The following is an 18,216-nucleotide window of genomic DNA, read 5'->3' on the forward strand; positions in this document are numbered from 1 at the left end:
AATCATCCACAGTCTTATCACCTGGAGATGATCAGTGATAACATCAATAACCAATTGGTTAGAATAGGATCTTCTTCCTATTTAAAAAGATCTATGTAAATATACTTAAAAGATATTTGTGATTATAACATATAAACATTTTTTTTGGTCTACTGTATCAGTTAAGATTAAGTTCAGTTACATGTAACAGAAATCCCAAATAACATTGGAATTATTCTTAAATAGTACAAATTATTTTCTCCTAGTTAAAGAAGCCCTGAGACAGGCATTCAGAGCTGATATGGCAGCTCTACAGATATCAGGGATACAGTTTCCTTTTGTTGTTCTGCTCTGCCATCTTTAGCTCATGGTTTCTGTCTTCAGGATTTCTTCATATCTGCATTCCAGGTAGGAAGAAGGAAGATCTAAGGGCAAAACGATGCTTCCCAACTGCATTAGTTTTCTTTAAAGACCTTTTCATGAAATCGTCCTCAACTTTTTGCCAATCATTTAGCCGTCTCACTGGCTATCCCTAGCTGCATGTCAGTCCCTTAGTTGGTCACATGACCACCTCCAGTAAAATTGGAGTTCTGTTAATAAGGAAGAAGAGGAGAGGAAAATGGAATGAGGTGCCAACCAGTGGCACATTTTTTCTTTTGCTCTTAATATAAGTATTTTCCCTGCCACTGAGTGCTTTGTCATGTTTGCATAATGTTCATTGTATAAATGTTCCATAATTAACTGTTGCCCTCTTAATCAATATAGGTTGTTTAAATAGAATTTTTTTTAAGTCTCATTTCTGTTTAACCTCATATGTATTGTGTACTATGTACCAGGCACTTTGTTAACAAAAAAAGTTAACGTAGGGTACACAGCTGTAAATAAGACAGATAAAGCTTGGGAGAGGCGGAAGATGAAATGATGTTGATGATGAGAGTAATACAGTTCAAAGTTTTACTCGTTTTCAGTTAATTCTGTTTGATTGGTTAGTTTCTAATACAGATATGTTAGAATTTATTTAAATGAATATTTACATTCTCCTAAAGTCCTTTTAAATTCTGAAATTCCATAAATATAAATTATTAGTGTTGTTTTATTTAACTGAAATGAGTCAGATTCATAACTGCTTCTTTGGAATGTTTGATACTAACATTGAGAAACAATGTACACTTTCACTAGAAAAGAATTCACCTGACATTTTAACATTAGATTTGAAACATGGTGCTGTAGTGGAAAGGCACTGAACCAGGTGTGTTAACTAATTTGGATAAAACAAACATTTTTAATCTAATCCTGTGCAGTTACTATTGCTTATGGACTTGCAAATATATTTGTTCTAATGAACTTTACCCAAGTGATATTCAACATATGGGAATTTTCCTTGTAATGATTGTACCACTAAATAAAGTCATTTGTTTGATGTTTTTCTAATTATAAAACTTTTTTCTTATATCTTAAGTCTGTCCCCTCTGTGGAGGAGCTGGTAAGTATGCCATTTCTGTTTTGCTTTAATATGTTACGCTGAAATGTTTTTAGTGCTTTATTTGCATAGTACATGTTGTCACTTTGTACGTATTTGAAAGTGATATTAATGATGGTAATTTTTTAATGTGCCAATACGTGAAAAGTTCAGTGAGTAGCCCATTGCTCTTTTCTCACCTTGTATTGTTAAAAGATTTTTCTTTTGTTTGTGATTTGTTGCCATTATTTGCAGAACCCATCAGTGTTTGACAACTTCTGAGCTTTGTAACTTGCTCATACCGCTACTTCAAAAGAACAATTGGTTTTCCTTATGCAGGCCTAGCTCTTTCCTCCTTTTCTGTTTGAATTTATTCCCAGAGAAAGAATGTGCATGTTGGTTTCTTATTTATCCACTGCCTCTGTTATAACTTTTCATCAGTCTTGAGAATAATTGTGTGGGCTTTGAAACAATTGAATTTTGAAACCCTTTATTAGAATTTATTTTGGAAAATAGCAATATATAAATTCTTAATATTTTTCCCACTACCTCAACCTAATCAGGTTCTAAGTTGTCATATGACTTATCTTCTTTTGAAAATACACTGTTTGGATATCGGAATACAAAATTAACTTCTTTGTTGTTACCTAATGATGAACAGGTTAACTAAAACAAAAAGGTTTTTCCCTTTAAATCTAAAAGCGATTAACTTCAGTGTTCTTAGTCCTATTCTTGCTTGCATCTGTTAATTTCAGGTCTGCAAGTTTGTCAGATTCATTAGGAGTTTAAATCATTAAAGCAAAGTAGTGTCTTAATATGTTTCTCAGATTTCATAAATATTATATAAATAGCTCATTAAAGTGATTGTAAGTAGATAATCCTCAACATAAAATTTATTTAGCCCATAAAGAAAGAATTCTTGGTCTTCTAGGAACTCTTTTTATGAAACAAACGGCATTAACCTCAGTAAATGTCATAAAAAAAAAGATTTTTGTTCATGTTGTCCAAACTGTGGTTTCTTTTGGAACTGATACCTGCCCTTTTAGGAAAGACATTCTGAAGTAAATTGAGATGTTAAGAATTCCAAATTTGTTGTAAAAAGAAGATTCTAGATTATTAGCTCTTCAGATTAAAAAAAAAAAAATCTAGGGACTTCCCTGGCGGTCCAGTGGTTAAGACTCCGTGCTTCCAATGCAGGGGGCATGGGTTCGATTCCTGGTCGGGGCACTGAGATCCCACAGGCTGTGGGGTGCAGCCAAAAAAGTAAAATAAAATAAAATAATTTTTTAAAAAAATCTACAAATTGTGTTCTCATGGTTATATTTGTTTTTTTACAGAAGTTGAAAAAGCGTGCTAATTAATCTTCCTTTTGTTTATCACATATATAATGACAGATATTTTAATCAAGGAAGTGATAAATATATTCAACATTTGGTAGTTGTCATTCATTTTAGTTTGTATTTTTTTTTGTTATTGTTTTTACGATTGTGGTACTCACTGCCTTGTATTTGAGTATATCATATATTGATGTTTAAATATGTCGTATATTGATATGCTGTTGTCAAAACAGTGGATCAAAGCAGACATTGAAATTACTACCAAATACATTCCATTAATTGTTAAAAGTTTGCTTACATTTGTTTCTCAGCTTAATATTCACAATAAAAAGGGAAATAATTATAATAATCACTGCTCATACATTAGAAAGAATATCATTTGCCATTCACTCAAGAGAAACATTCTTCTTGTGCTGAGGTGTAGATCTTTATTTAAATATCCTGAAGGGGACATGGTGTAGTGAACAGTGTCATCACCTCTCATCAATAAATATAACTGTATTTCTACAGGATTTATAGATTCTGTAAATTAGTGAGTCAGTAAAAGCAGTTCTCTAAGTCAGTAAAAACACTTCCACTCAAACTTGAGATGGTTCTCTTGATCCAAAAATAACACTTAAAAGATCTCTCAGGGCCCTTGTCCAACTCTCAGAAGGGTTTTATTTTGCCACACAGTCTGTGTGTGTGTGTGTGTGTGTGTTTGAATTTGACTCCCTTTAGGCAGGATTTTGTACCTTCTGTTTTCCCCTCCACTTTGTCTTTACCTGCCTATCTGTTCTGTGCCTGAATTCCAAAGGTATTTACATTTGTAACCCTTGATGTATAGGTACACTGTACTTTACACTTTGAAGGTATATTGAAAATTATTTCTCTCACATGTGAGCTGGTGATAAAAATTTCATGGCAAAGATCTTAAAGTTATATTATATTCTCTGGCTAACACCTATAAATTCATATATATGGGTTATCTACCAAGTGGAGCATAGGATGGCATCCTTTTTTGAGAGTAAAAATGGATATCCATCCAACCTCATAGTAGGCAAGTGAGGCCAGTAGTTTTCCTCAGAAAACAGTTCTTCAGTCACTTTAACATACGGACAAATAGATGATCCAGATCCCAAAATTCAGCGATAATCTATACCATAGATATACCATAGATATATATACATAGATACTATACTATAGATATCTATGCTATAGATATTTTTTTCCATAAACCATATTTTTTTAATTGAAGTATAGTTGATTTACAGTGTGCTAATTTCTGCTGTACAGCAAAGTGATTCAGTTATACACACATATATCTTCTTTTTTTATATTCTTTTCCATTATGGTTTATCCCAGGAGATTGGATATAGTTCCCTGTGCTCTACAGTAGGACCTTGTTGTTTATCCATCCTGTACATAATAGTTTGCACCTACTAACCCCAAACTCCCATTCCATCCCTCTCCCTCCCTCCCACTTGGCAACCACAAGTCTGTTCTCTGTATAGACATTTTTTTTTTTTTAATTTTAGTTGCTTCCTAAATCCATTATATGTGCTACCACTTTACGTGTATTTTGTGAATTAAGTTGGATTATAGTGTGACATTTTTTTTTAAATTAATTAATTAATTTATTTATTTTTGGCTGTGTTGGGTCTTCGTTTCTGTGCAAGGGCCCTCTCCAGTTGCGGCAAGCGGGGGCCACTCTTCATCGCGGTGCGTGGGCCTCTCACTGTCGCGGCCTCTCCTGTTGTGGAGCACAAGCTCCAGACACGCAGGCTCAGTAGTTGTGGCTCACGGGCCTAGTTGCTCCGCGGCATGTGGGATCTTCCCAGACCAGGGCTCGAACCCGTGTCCCCTGCACTGGCAGGCAGACTCCCAACCACTGCGCCACCAGGGAAGCCCCAGACATTTTTTAATGTGTAAATATTTTAATGCAGTTGTTACCAGCATTTCTCCGTGACCATAAAATGTTTTAAAAGAATTGGAATATCTGTTCTAATTTAAGCATTGTCAGTTTCTTATAATGCTGTAAGATAAATTGGTCATAGAATGTATCTCTGCGTAACTGAATGGCTTTGACCTGTTTATAGAATTGCTGCATTAAAGTTCATTAAATGTTTGGGCACAACCACCAGGGTGATTATTTTGGTCTAGTTTTAGAGTCATTTTTAGGAAGTAGGGAGTAAATTTAATTATCCAATGAAGCCTTTACTATTAGTATGTGATAACATGAGCTTAGAGAAGGCTACTAATCTTCGTATCCTCAGGATCAAGGTGCCCCAAGCCATGTTATTATCTTATCTAGAAGTGGTTCCAACACCTTCTGGTACTAGTTAAAAAAAACTGGATCCAAATCTTTGTGTTCCATTTTATAGAAATGAAGTGGTAATTTTTATCATATGCTTTCATTGTTGGTATCATAGATTGTGTGCTTTTGTGTATTTTAAGGAACATGGTCTATTGCTAAAGAGTCTTAAAAGTATATTCATTGCATTATTTTTTTTAAAAAAATTGCAATAGGAAAGAGAGCTTGAAGCAAACAAAAAAGAGAAAATGAAAGAAGCTCAACTTGAAGCTGAAGTGAAGTTGCTGAGAAAAGAGAATGAAGCCCTTCGTAGACATATAGCTGTTCTCCAGGCTGAAGTTTATGGGGCAAGACTAGCTGCCAAGTACTTGGATAAGGAACTGGCAGGAAGGTGCGTGGAAAATGGGTACCCCTGTGCTCTTAGGTGACCAACTGCATAGTTAAAGAGGTTGACTCTTATCTCTTTTGGTAAATGAAATATTAATCTTTATCCTAAGAGTGATTTTATCATTGACTGTAGCTTACTGTTAACTTAATATTGATAGCATTACATATTGCAGATTTATTTAGCCATACTAAATAAGTATTTCCGGTTTACACACACACACTGCTAGTAAATTACTGTAAAATGCTAACAACTCTTAGAGCTGCACTTTTTACCATTTCCTGCCTTGACACCATAACAGATGATGTTCCCATGTACGGCAGGACTTCCGTAGGAATTCTTTCCGTGATCATTGAAACCCAGTCTTTCTTGCCCCTCAAAAACATGTTGGAATGACAGTGATTTTATCATAATAATACAGAGTTCTGCTTGCATTAATTTTTTATGGTAAATTATTCACAAACTTTGGTGATTCATTATTATTACTAAATAATTTTCTGCTTATTGTTCTAATGTCATTAAGGACTGATGTGGAGCAAATAAAAATAATTTATATCATCTTGAAGTGCACATTTTCTAATAATTTTACCACATTTAAAGAAATAATCATTTTGTAAAAAGATACTGTCATTGGAAAAAATAACCTCATCTAAAGACTAGTGTGATTGCATGTAAGACGTGAAACATGTTAATTGACATTAGTCTCATAAATTGTTTCTAAGACGTATATGAATTAAGTATGTGACTAAAGAAGGTCTCAGTCATTCTTTTTTTTTTTAAACTGTTTTTCCCTTGAAGACACCTGTCTCTTTCAGAATTTTCATGTCTATAAATCTGAGACACATCAGGAGGTTCCTGAGTATTAGTTTTATTACTGAATTAGATTTATGCGAAAACTACTTGTGTTCAGTAGTAATTCTTCTGAATTCTTTGTATAGTATGTAAAATGAAAAACTAACTGAATTAATTCTTTTCCCAATATGAAGGGTCCAACAAATACAATTACTAGGACGAGATATGAAGGGACCTGCTCATGATAAGCTTTGGAACCAGTTGGAAGCTGAAATACATTTGCATCGTCACAAAACTGTTATCAGAGCCTGTAGAGGGCGTAATGACCTGAAGCGACCGATGCATGCACCACCAGGCCATGTATGTTTGCCTTGCTGCTGTTTCTCACTCAACCTTGCCCTTTCTTTAATCACAAGTCCTTTGCATTTAAAAAAATTGTACTAGTATTTAAAACCTTTATTTAAAAGTGAATTAAACTTATTTAAAATAGGTACATATTTAAAGTTTCAGCAACCCATATAGCTCTTTATAGATTTACTAACGCCCAAAAATGATATTTCTGAAGACAGTGAACTATTGCTAGCAAATGCATGTTGCTTTGGCTCATATTTCAGAATTTTCCTGAATCTTGATTAGGCATGTTTACAAATATTTTAAGCTAAGCAGAGAGTGTGTGATCCTATTGATAAATTGGCAAGTATTTTTGGATAATTCTTTACAGGGGGACTTTTAGTAACTAGATTTATTTGTAGTTTCTGAACTAACATTTATAACTGTTTGGTCTTGCATTAAGATGGAATTTGAGATCTGTGTCCAATTGTCTGCTTCTGTAGCCACCACTGTACAGGAGGTTTTCTTTCTACCTGGATAAAAATTTATTAAATTTCACTACAACAGCAGCCTAATGATACAAACCTTAATATAATAAAATCATATCTAACTCCTACCCAGTGGATCACATATCTTAGTATCAGATAAAGCCTGACCTTGAATAGTAAAATTATTTGTTGCCTCTGAAAAGATTATTGCAAGAAAAATTGATATGTACGTCTAGTTGGTGGGAGAGGAGTGGCGACTGCAATAAGCACTTATGAGGATTTGGCGACTAACTGCTTTTGGTTAAGTAGGTGAGTGGGAAGGAAGTGTGGGTTTTTGGTTTGGGCAACTGAGTGAGATGGCATGCACTGATAAAGCAAATAGAGGGAAAGGAAGATTTTGGCAGAAAGATGATGAGATCAGTTTTAGACATGTAGTGTTTGAGGTGCCAGTGGGACGGCCAAGTTATATCCAATTAGATATATGGCTCTGGAATTCTAGAGAGAATTCTGAGTTAAAGATTATTAGGTAAATCATCCTTTGAACCATGGAATTGATTAAGTCACCCAGGGAAAATATATAGAAAGTAAAAAGATGGAAGGAGGCTTTTATGGAGTGAGGGATGGAAATGGATCACCAAAGGAAGGAGCCTGAGGTGGAGCTGTCAGATACAGGCCATCTAGGAAAGTACTAGTATAATAGACACCAAAGAAAAGAGAAGGTTTCAAGGAGGGGATAGTGAACAGTATCAACTTTCTGCAGGGTTCAGAAGGGCAGTGACTAACAAACGTATTCATTGGAAGTAGCCACATTCGTTACTAGTGACTGTAGAGAAGACAGTTTCATTGGAGCAAGTGGGGGCAAAACCCTAATTACAGTGGTTGGACTACTGAATGTAGGAGGCAAGGAAGTAACTACAGTTAGGATTAACTGTGTGTGCCGGTTAAGGAAAGATGGAGGGAGGATAGTAGGTAAAGAAGATAGTGGGTGATTGAAGGGTTTTTATCTGTGTTGTTTTGTGTTTGTACGTGGTCAGTATTTTAAAGCTGGATGAGACCTGGAGTTTTTTCATGTGCTGAATTAGGGAAGGAGCTTGTAGAGAGAGGGAAAGAGTAAAGGTACCAGAGAAAGAATTATTAATGGAACAAGGTCCTTTAGTTAAGAGGTAGACTCCAGAACTCAAAGAAATGAAAAAGTAATTAATGATCCAGTTGGCATTATGTTTTTCAGTTCTACAAATCAGTTAAAATGGATATAGATCTTTATTTTTCCAGTTAAGATAAAGTTACCTCCTTTCATTTCTTGAAGATATTTTTTTATCAGTTCCTGGCAGTGATTTCTTTTGTAATGTCCTACAATTTAAAAAGAGATGTACCAGATGTATTAAAGAAGTTAATAAGAGCGTGAGAAAATCATCTATATTTCACCATGTTAACAGAAGAACGATTTTTGCTTTCCCATTTTATCTATTTATTAATTACTTTCTTAACACTATACTGTGTATCCATTACAGGCAACTAATAAAGATTCCTAAAAGCAAGTTATAATAGTATGGGTTTACTCTATATGGTATATTATTTAAGTAGTACTAATTTTTATTCTTTTTTTCCTTCAATAAGGATCAAGACTCTTTAAAGAAAAGCCAAGGTGTTGGTCCAATTAGAAAAGTTCTCCTCCTTAAGGAAGATCATGAAGGCCTTGGCATTTCAATTACAGTAAGAAGTAGTGCTTCCAGTCTTCTTTTCTACAGTTGTCTAGTATAATCATGCTCCTTTGTTGGACATCATTGGGAAATAAAGTATTCTGAATATATTTTCTAAATAACTAAATTTATCCCCATGGGTAACAACACACACACAATTATGATTAAAAGCTAGAAGGGTGAAATGTACCAAATATTGCATTTCATCAACTTTGTGTTGCATATTTTTTCACATTTTAACATCTGTGAAATTGAGATTCATCTTATAATTATTTTTGTGGAACATAAAATAATGGTTTGTCTTACCGTTCATAGTGACTTAGATTTGATAAAATCTAATAGTGCTGTGGACTACTAATACATAAAATATTTTTATTTATTTATTTATTTATTTAAGAGAGTAGCTAATTGATTTTTTTTTTTTTTTCGTTTTTTAGGGTTCTTTTTTTTTGGCTCTGGAATGCATTTTAAACAGCACATGTATATTATTAATCGTTTTATTTAGAGGTAACTTTGATATTCATAATAATTTGATTTACCATTACCTAAATATAATAGCAAATAGGATTTCACTCAGTATTTATAATAAGAGTATAGGTGCTTACTGAAATGTTTTTAGGAAAATATCAGTAGAATAGTCTGTGACTATACAAAGGTAAACTAATTTACTGCTTTTTTTGGTTAGGGTGGAAAGGAACATGGTGTTCCAATCCTCATTTCTGAGATCCACCCAGGACAACCTGCTGATAGATGTGGAGGGCTACATGTTGGAGATGCTATCCTGGCTGTTAATGGAGTTAACCTAAGGGACACAAAGCATAAAGAAGCTGTAACCATTCTTTCCCAGCAGGTAAGTTCCCTTTATGTAACTAAAATTGGATCTGTTGATTGTTCCTTTTTGAATCTGTTGAATACTTTATACTTCCCTAGGAGGTTTCGCAAGTAGTAAAGTGTATATATATAGATACTAGTTTCCTATTATAGAAGACATTCAGCCAGATTTACTGAAAAAGATTTGCTCTTCTTCACAGCTGTATACTTTTGAGCAAGTTACTTAAGTCCTTTATGCTGCAGTGTCCTCATCTGAGAGCTGTAAGGATTAAGTATGTTAATACATATAAAGTGTTCAGAACAGGACTTGGCTCTTAGAAGGCAAAACATTATTAATGACTAAAACGCTATACAAATATGAAGTACTATAGAAAAAACAATGTTAGAAGTGGATTGATTTTACAGTCATAAATGTTAGAACTCAAGGGTCCTTAGAAATCATTTAGCCCAACCCTCTTATTTAAAATGAGTGAACTAAGGTTCTTAGAAATTAAATGATTTGCTTAAGGTTGCAGAACATATAGAGTTGAGAGTCATATCCAGGAGTCATATTTGTTATCCAGAGTATTTACAATGTTTTTTTGTTTTGTTTTGTTTTGTTTTTTTCCTTCAAGAATAAGGTTGAGGGAATTAGAGAGGTGTTGGTTAGTACATTGAGATATTTGTTGCATCATCAGCATAGTATGCCAGGGTAGAATTGAATCTCAGAGTTGAAAGTGAATTTATAGCTCATTTAGTTCAACTTTACATGATGCATAAATATCTACAATATCACTAATTAAATAATTGTATTAAAGGGAGGACTTGTTGGTGATAAAACAGTCCATTTCATTGTTGTACGTTGCTGATTTTTAGAAAGCTCTTCCTCATATTAAGCGCAAAAATCTGTTTCTTCATGACAGCTACCCACAGACCTGATTCTGTCATCTAGAGAACTTTACTGAAGACCACTGCATTTACCGTCTCCCCCAAAATGGTATTTTTAAAGCATTGCCTGATGAGGGAGATCTAAGAATGCAGTGCTAGTCTCTTTAAGTTGGTGTTTACTCAGCCCAACTTGGCTGTCATCCAGTAGCATAAGAGTGAGATGAACAGCAGCTGTGGTAAAGGAGATGTAAACAGGCAGTTCATGAGATGCAGTTCATGAGATACAAAGTTGTATGGAAACACTAAGCGCATGTTAAAATTCTGAAGTATAACCTTAAATTTCAGGGAAAGAGGAGCACCAGAGACTAACTTAGTGAGTAGCAATAAAAAAAAAAAATGGCATGCTTTCTTTTGAGCAAAGGCAGGCTATAATTTTCAGAGAATTATAAATACCAGACTTGGGTATAGTGATTGTAGTCTCTTATTAAATGACAATTGTAGCTTGTAATATTTTTAACATGAAATAATCTGTAACTTTTTACCTGAACATAAAGTTGTTATTAAAGAATTACAAGATAAATACTACACATTTAGTCTAGTATAGTAGAAAGAGCAAGGACTTTGGAGTCAAATTTCTGTTTTTCTGTTTTACTTGTTCATCTTATTGAGAGAGTTACCTGCTCTCTCCAGGACTAACTCAGGTTTCTCATTCATGTACAAGGGACTATAATAGTGTTATTCTGAGGATTGAAAGATAATAATTTTGTACAATAATACAGTAATTACTATTACTACTGAACAGAATATCTTAACACTTTGGCACTTGGTGAAAGTTAAGGAAAGGCTCAAGACCTATTCAGTAAGAAACAAGAAATCATTGTGTAGAGGTTTCTTGAATTAGAGAAAAGTTTGTGTGGTACCCTTAGGTGCAACTTTAATATCTGACTATTTAGATGGATTTGCTGAATTGCTATTATGGAAAGTATAAAATGGCAAAATGACTTTTAAACTGAACATTTGTTCCAAAATTCTGTAAATTGAATAAACATCCTTTTTTATTTTAGGTCTGCTAACAAAAATATTTTGATCAGTAGAAGAATCTGTAATATTAAAAGGAAATTACTTTTACCTCTTGAGATTCTAAAATTTCATTATTTGTTGTCTTGAAAGGAGCTACATCTGAGGTCCAACTACTACTTCTCACCACAAAGAATTTGGAAATCTTTTACAATTATAATGACAGTAACTTGGTTTCCTCATTTTCTTTCCCCATTTTAGAGAGGAGAGATTGAATTTGAAGTAGTTTATGTGGCTCCTGAAGTGGATTCTGATGATGAAAATGTGGAATATGAAGATGAGAGTGGACATCGTTACCGTTTGTACCTTGATGAGTTAGAGGGAAGTAGTAATCCTGGTGCTAGTTGCAAAGACACAAGTGGGGAAATCAAAGTGTTACAAGGTAAAAATTACTCTAAAAGTTATAATTAATGTATTTATTATTAATGAACTTTAAAAATATAAAAGGCTTAGCTGTTCTTTAGTAACACTGTTTTAATGATGGGGAAACCATTGTTAACAAAATGGATAGCTTTTCCCTTGCTAAATTATAGTTTTATTGTACACCAGTAACTACACCAAAATTTTATTTACATGTAAGTTCTTCTAGAGTCATCTTGGACAAGTACGTGACCAATTACTAAACTATAACTGATCCTTGAAAAATAAATAAAATTCAAGTTTTCTAGACTCTGAAACAAAGACCAACATGCCTTTTAGAGTAGATACATCTTAATGTCATTTTGCTGTTTTAATGTGCATTCTTCTCTCATAATGCAATGATTTTACAGGGTAAATATGAATAAGTGATTAGACTGTTATCTCATGATTGTTATTAATAGAATCAGGATATGTGATCTTGAGGATTTTTGGTTTAGTTCCGTTGCTATCATTTATACATATTTTAAAGAAAAATTCTAGCACTTTCTTTTACATGGAGCAGTGGTTCTTAAATTGTGATACATGGATCCTTGAGGGACCCTGAGACCTTTCAAGGGGTTCTTGAGGTCAAAACTTTTCATAATAATACTAAGGCATTGTTTGTCTTTTTTTGCTGTGTTGATATTTGCACTTATGGTACAAAAGCAATGGGGGTAAAACTATTGATACTTTAGTGCGAGTCAAAGCAGTAGCACCACTTTACTAGTGATCACTGTGTTCTTCCTTGCCATCCACTCAGAATGAAAAAGAAGAAGAAGAAAATGCCAGTTTCTCTTAAGAATATCCTTGATGAAATAGTAAAAACTGCTAATTTTATTAAATCTTGAGTATATGACTTTTTAATATTCTGTGTGATGAAATGGGAAGTATGCATCGTATTACTGAGTGTATGCTGAACAAAGATGCTGGTCTTGAGGAAAAGTACTTAAGTGATTAATTTGCTAGCTGAACTAGCCATTTTTTTCATGGATGACAACATGACAATTTTTACTTGAAAGAATGACAAATTATGGTTATTCAGACTATTTGGCAGCCATTTTCTTTAAAATGAGCAAAGTGAATCCATCACTTCAAGGAGAACAAGTGACAGTATTTATTGCCAGTGATAAAACATGAGCTTTCAAGTGAAAATTAGAATTTTGTAAAACACGCATCAACCACCATGAGCTCGACAGCTTCCTGACACTTAAAGAACTTTTCTAATAAGATTGGTGGTGATATTAACGAATGTGATTTTTGTTGATATAGTAAAATGAAATGTGTCAGCTTTTGCAATTGCTACGTAACTCAGTGATCTAATATTTTTCAAATGACCAGTGCATGATGTTACTAAATCCTGCATGGGTAAAAGAGCCATTCAAAGTCCAAGATAGACAAATGATTTTAATGTAGCAGAGTGTGAGAAAGTTCATTGATATGGTTTTAGATTCTATACTGTAAAATTTTGGTATAAGATCAAAGAAGAATATTGACAGTTATCTGAAAAAACTAAGTTACTCTTCCCTCTTCTAACTGTTTATCTGTGTGAGGGTGAACTTTCTTCATATACTTGTAACTCATTGAGTAGAAGCAAATAAGAGAATCCAGCTATCTTCTGTAAAGCCAGACATTAAGGATATTTGCAAAATTGTAAAGTAATGATATTCTTCTGACTAAATTTTTTGGAAAGTAGAATTATTTTCACTAAACAAATATGTTATTTATGTTAACATTTATGGAGTTTATTATCATTTTTAATAAAGTAATACATTTTTTTTAGATTTCTCAGTCTTAATCACTAATATGGTAAACAACAGTACCTCACATAATATTAATAACCCACATGAACAAAAGCTCTTTGCAGTTCTCAGTACTTATTAAGAGTGTAAAGGCATCCTGAGACCAAAAAGTTTGAGAACTTCTGGCATAGAGTTTTACAGTGAACTGATGAACTGTTGCCCTTTTGGTAAATCTATATGTTGTGAATCATCTATACAAAGACAACAGTAGCAATCGTTCTCCCTGTGCATCTTGAACAAAACGATTGTGGCACTATGTCAAAACCTTGCGCTCTTGAGCTGCTTTTCCTTTGCTTTTGTTGTCTTTCACCCTTCTATTTTTTGTCAGGATTAGAGGTCTTGTCCCTTCCTTTTTGCAGCTGAGGCTAAAAGGTTCTCTATCACCTGTGTAAATTGCAGACTACTTAAAATGTGACGCAAATATGTATACTATTTGTAGATTAACCAAAATTAGTTTTAAATTTTATCTGGACATTGGACAAACTAGATGTAGTGATAAACTAGTATGTGCCTCAGTGAACTGAAGTTAAATAATGTGAAAGCAAAATGTAAAAGAAAAATACAGTTTACAGTTCAACAGGTATTTTTGTGAGTAGAATTTACTGAATTTTGGGATTGTGTGTATCAGTTCTAAGTTTCATAGAAAATTTGGTAGGAAATTTTATATACTTTTTAGATAGGTCCAATAGATAATATTAAAAAATCTGTACAGTGTTTGATATCTGCTATAAGAAGGAAGAATTCCTTTGTCAGAGATTGCTGACTTGATTAATCTAGGGTCCCGTTATTTGCTCCATATTATTATTATTAATTACAGTGGGCATTCCTTTGTTATAGCTCAATAAAAGTATGACTTTTTTTTTTTTTAACTAGAAAGTATCTGGTTTTTTTCTCTTTCTTTCAGGATTTAATAAGAAAGCAGTAACTGATGCACATGAAAATGGAGACCTAGGAACTTCAAGTGAAACTCCGCTCGAAGATGGTGCTTCTAAATTAGATGATCTGCACAGTCTGTATCATAAAAAATCTTATTAAAATGACTATCTCCAGACAAGATTGTTAATCAGACTATTCTGAATTTGGGGCACTAGGGAAGACGGTGACAAAGACTGTACAAGATCAAGGGAGGCTGTTTGTTGCCTAAATGAAAGGCGGGTACCTCAGGGCTTCATGTGAACAATTCTAAATGCATAAAACTCCCTGTTTTCTGTGGTATACCATAATTAGCTATTGCATGTAAAGTAACTTTGATTTTCTTAAAATTGTAAAGCACCAAAGCATGTGTTTCCCAAAAGGATAGTACTAGGCTCTTAAGTACCAAATGAAGCACTACTGTTTTATTTGATTCCTTTTCCATTTAGTAGAAGGACAGTGCTAACTGGAATTTTTTTAAGAAATAGCCTTTAAATATAAGAGAATAAATGAATTCATATTGTATATTCCAGAATGCTAAGTGTGGTGTTTCAAAGGATAGAACTTGAATTGCAGAAATGTAGGCTTGACTTAATTTTTTTTTTTAACTGAAAGAATGGTTTTAGTGTTTTCTTTTTTTTTAATTTAATATGCTTCCTGATATCTAAGTCAGTTCTTAATGATCATTTATTATGAGTTTGCTTTTCAGTGTTATTCATTCAGTACAAAATAGTTTTCTTTAAGCAATCCTTTATCAATCAATGCTGCACTAGAAATAGTTTCAGAAAAGTTATTGTACATTGTACATTTTAGGTTTTTAAAAGAAATGCAGATGAATGTAAAATATCTGTTCTCAATTATGTTGATCTTGTGTGCATGGTATTGGAGTATTACGTTATTAATGTTTAGTCACAAATGCTTTTTTTCTGGAATCCACGAAAGACAGTTTTATACATTTTGAGTTGTTCATAATGTTTGTCTTGTGATAGTCCTGGCACTTAAAGATACATCTTTTCTGTCAGTAAAAGCTCAAATTTATTACCATGTCAATGAGATACATTCAAAAGCAGTTTTCTCTCAAAGTACCTAACTGATTTGCCAATCATCCAAAAAGCTGAGGCACTGGAGGGTAAGATAAGGTGGACATGTTTTGATATGGTAATTGTTTTGGTTGGCTTTTCTTGTTTGTGTTTGTTTGACTAAAGTGCTTTTCATATGCAAACTAGATTTGCTACTTCGCTTATCCCAGGAATAAGCACGGAGTGCCTGCTCTCTTATTTACTGTTCCGAAGGCCACTGTACTGGGCAGGGGAAAGTGAAAACATTGCATTTAAAGAGATGATAGTTTTGCCAATATCATTGTTTTAAAGGACATACGTTGAAGGGAATGTTGATTGGGAGAAGGCTTTCAGAGTATTATCAGTATCTCTTTCTAATACTCAAATGTTACGTGATATGAAACACATTCTTTTATCTTTCCTAGATGCACTGTATATTTGTTCATAGGTAAATCTATAAAATGTATATACTTTATTTGGTGGTTTTGCTATTTATAAATTTTATGTTTTAACTGTTGCTCATTTATGGTTTGTTTTGGGTGGTTTTGTTCATCTGTATATCACCATGTTAATTTGTAATAGAAATGCACTTCGTAGTATATATGGTTACTGATATTAAAATACCTTGTAGCATAGCATTGCCTCTAAGCAGAAGCTAGTATTTAATTGTACAACTGATTAAGCAAGCTACATGTTATTGTTTGCTCCTGGCAGGCTAGGCCTCTTAAAAGAAAAAAAGTCTTCTCCTTATGCATCCCCTACTCCAACACATGCCCCGTGCATGACATGAGATCTGCAAACTGGATTTTAGCCAGTGTATTCATTTAGTCAAAAAAATTTCCATTGACACGTATCTGAAAACTTTTTGTTTTGACTTGAAACCATGTTATCTTATCTTTTTAAAACACAACCTGGGATGGGATGGCCATGGCAGTTTTTCAGAGAGTATCTTTTACCTACAAAGACTGAATCCTTAGGAAACATTAGCTAAAACCTTTTGATTTTCAAGAACTAATATGTCTATAAAGGGGTTTTTTTTTAGAGCCTTGAATTGGCATTTCTATGAGGACGCCGTGTAATATGAAGAATTGTATGAGATGGTTGTGATACAAACTTTTTTGGGCTTATAAGCAGAATGAAAAACTTCCCAGGTAGTTTAAAATTGCAAAGGCCGGTTCCCATTTCATTCCTGCCTCACCTTGGCTTTGCAGGCCTGTGTGAGGGCACTGTTGCTCAGAAGGTGCTATGAGATTCCCGCCAGGTGTTTAGAAAGTACTCAGATAAAAGTTCATTTTAGAATATATAGTCTTCGGGGGATGGACTAAGAATTACAGACTTCTCCCAAAGGACTGAATGAGAAACAGTTCTTATGTTTTCACGTTTACAGGAAAGAAACTCATAACGAGTTTCAAGGACAAAACCAAACAGATAAGGAGAGAACTGTTGCAAAGCCATTACAATTAAACAGGAAAAAGAAAAATATACATATGCACACACAAACAGAATAGCTGAGAAAAAATTTTCAAGAGTTTGAGGGTTGTATGTATGTGTGTATATATTTACATTTAACTTCTAAAATTCTCTTCTAAGTGTCTGTTGTGAATATGATGGCAGACAACATTTAGGTTATGAGACTTGTTAAAATAGATTGAAAAGAGACAACAGTTTTTTGATCCTTGGTAATATAACTGAATGGTTTTAGCTGAACAGTTGTCAGAAGTTAGCCCAGCTTGTCATTGGTGCTGGTTCTATTCCCCCCACCGTGGACTTATTTTGTTTTCATGTTTAGAAACAGTATATTGATTCATGTGTTAAGTTGCACATTTCTGACATCCTTATTACGTAATCACTATCCCACCTATCCAGTCTTCCACATAGGGTCAGCCTCAAATCTATAAGATTTTTGAGAAATGTATTATATCTAGTTGTGTTGAATTTAGTATTTTTTTATTAGCCTGTAAATAAAGATGGCCTCTCCTACATTAAAATGGTATTAATCGCATTAAAAAAATAAACATTTTGCAATTCTTCCATGTTATATATTTTATTTATTATTTATTTCTAGTAGCTTCTGTTATTTGTACCAGCAAGTCATAAAGTCCATGCAAAGGCTGAACCTAGTTACTATGGTGGAACAGTTTTTTTTAGTAGGAATTAACTGTTTGATTTTAGGAACTATTTAATCTGAATTAGTTAAAAGCATATTGGTTGGAAGGAGCTGCCAGAGCAGCTGCGGGACCAGTTTTCTGTTGAATTGTAGCAGATGCAAAAACTCTAGTCTCCTTGGGTGAGTTTTATGTTACAAATATTGATGGCGAATGTTGCCTTTGAGGATAACATTGATAAAAATTAGAAAACAAATCCTATTAGATACTATGTAAGAAGGTATTTATCCATTTTATCATCTAAGCATATATGATTTAGAAGTTCCCAAATTGTGTATAAAATCATTTTAGAAATATCTGTAAACATGGTTCAGTTTGTTTGCCTCAGAAGTTGTACATGTGGTC

At 33.6% G+C, this 18,216-nt stretch overlaps 1 protein-coding gene across 2 annotated transcripts in view; it reads left to right on the forward strand.

Moving 5' to 3' along the window:
• GOPC (golgi associated PDZ and coiled-coil motif containing) overlaps window positions 1–17,739 on the forward strand; it is a 35,843-nt gene extending 18,104 nt beyond the window's left edge. The window contains exons 3-9 of one of the 2 annotated variants that reach the window (XM_057528029.1): window positions 1,439–1,462; window positions 5,284–5,459; window positions 6,440–6,605; window positions 8,681–8,776; window positions 9,449–9,613; window positions 11,740–11,920; window positions 14,641–17,739. In XM_057528029.1, coding sequence (XP_057384012.1) covers window positions 1,439–1,462; window positions 5,284–5,459; window positions 6,440–6,605; window positions 8,681–8,776; window positions 9,449–9,613; window positions 11,740–11,920; window positions 14,641–14,771 — 939 coding nt within the window. In that variant the 3' untranslated portion in view covers window positions 14,772–17,739. The remainder of the gene's footprint in view (window positions 1–1,438; window positions 1,463–5,283; window positions 5,460–6,439; window positions 6,606–8,680; window positions 8,777–9,448; window positions 9,614–11,739; window positions 11,921–14,640) is intronic. The other variant, XM_007190758.2, reaches the window with a different exon arrangement.
• The last annotated feature ends 477 nt before the right edge of the window (window positions 17,740–18,216 follow it).

Source organism: Balaenoptera acutorostrata, chromosome 14, assembly GCF_949987535.1.
Source record: "Balaenoptera acutorostrata chromosome 14, mBalAcu1.1, whole genome shotgun sequence".
NCBI lineage: Eukaryota > Metazoa > Chordata > Mammalia > Artiodactyla > Balaenopteridae > Balaenoptera > Balaenoptera acutorostrata.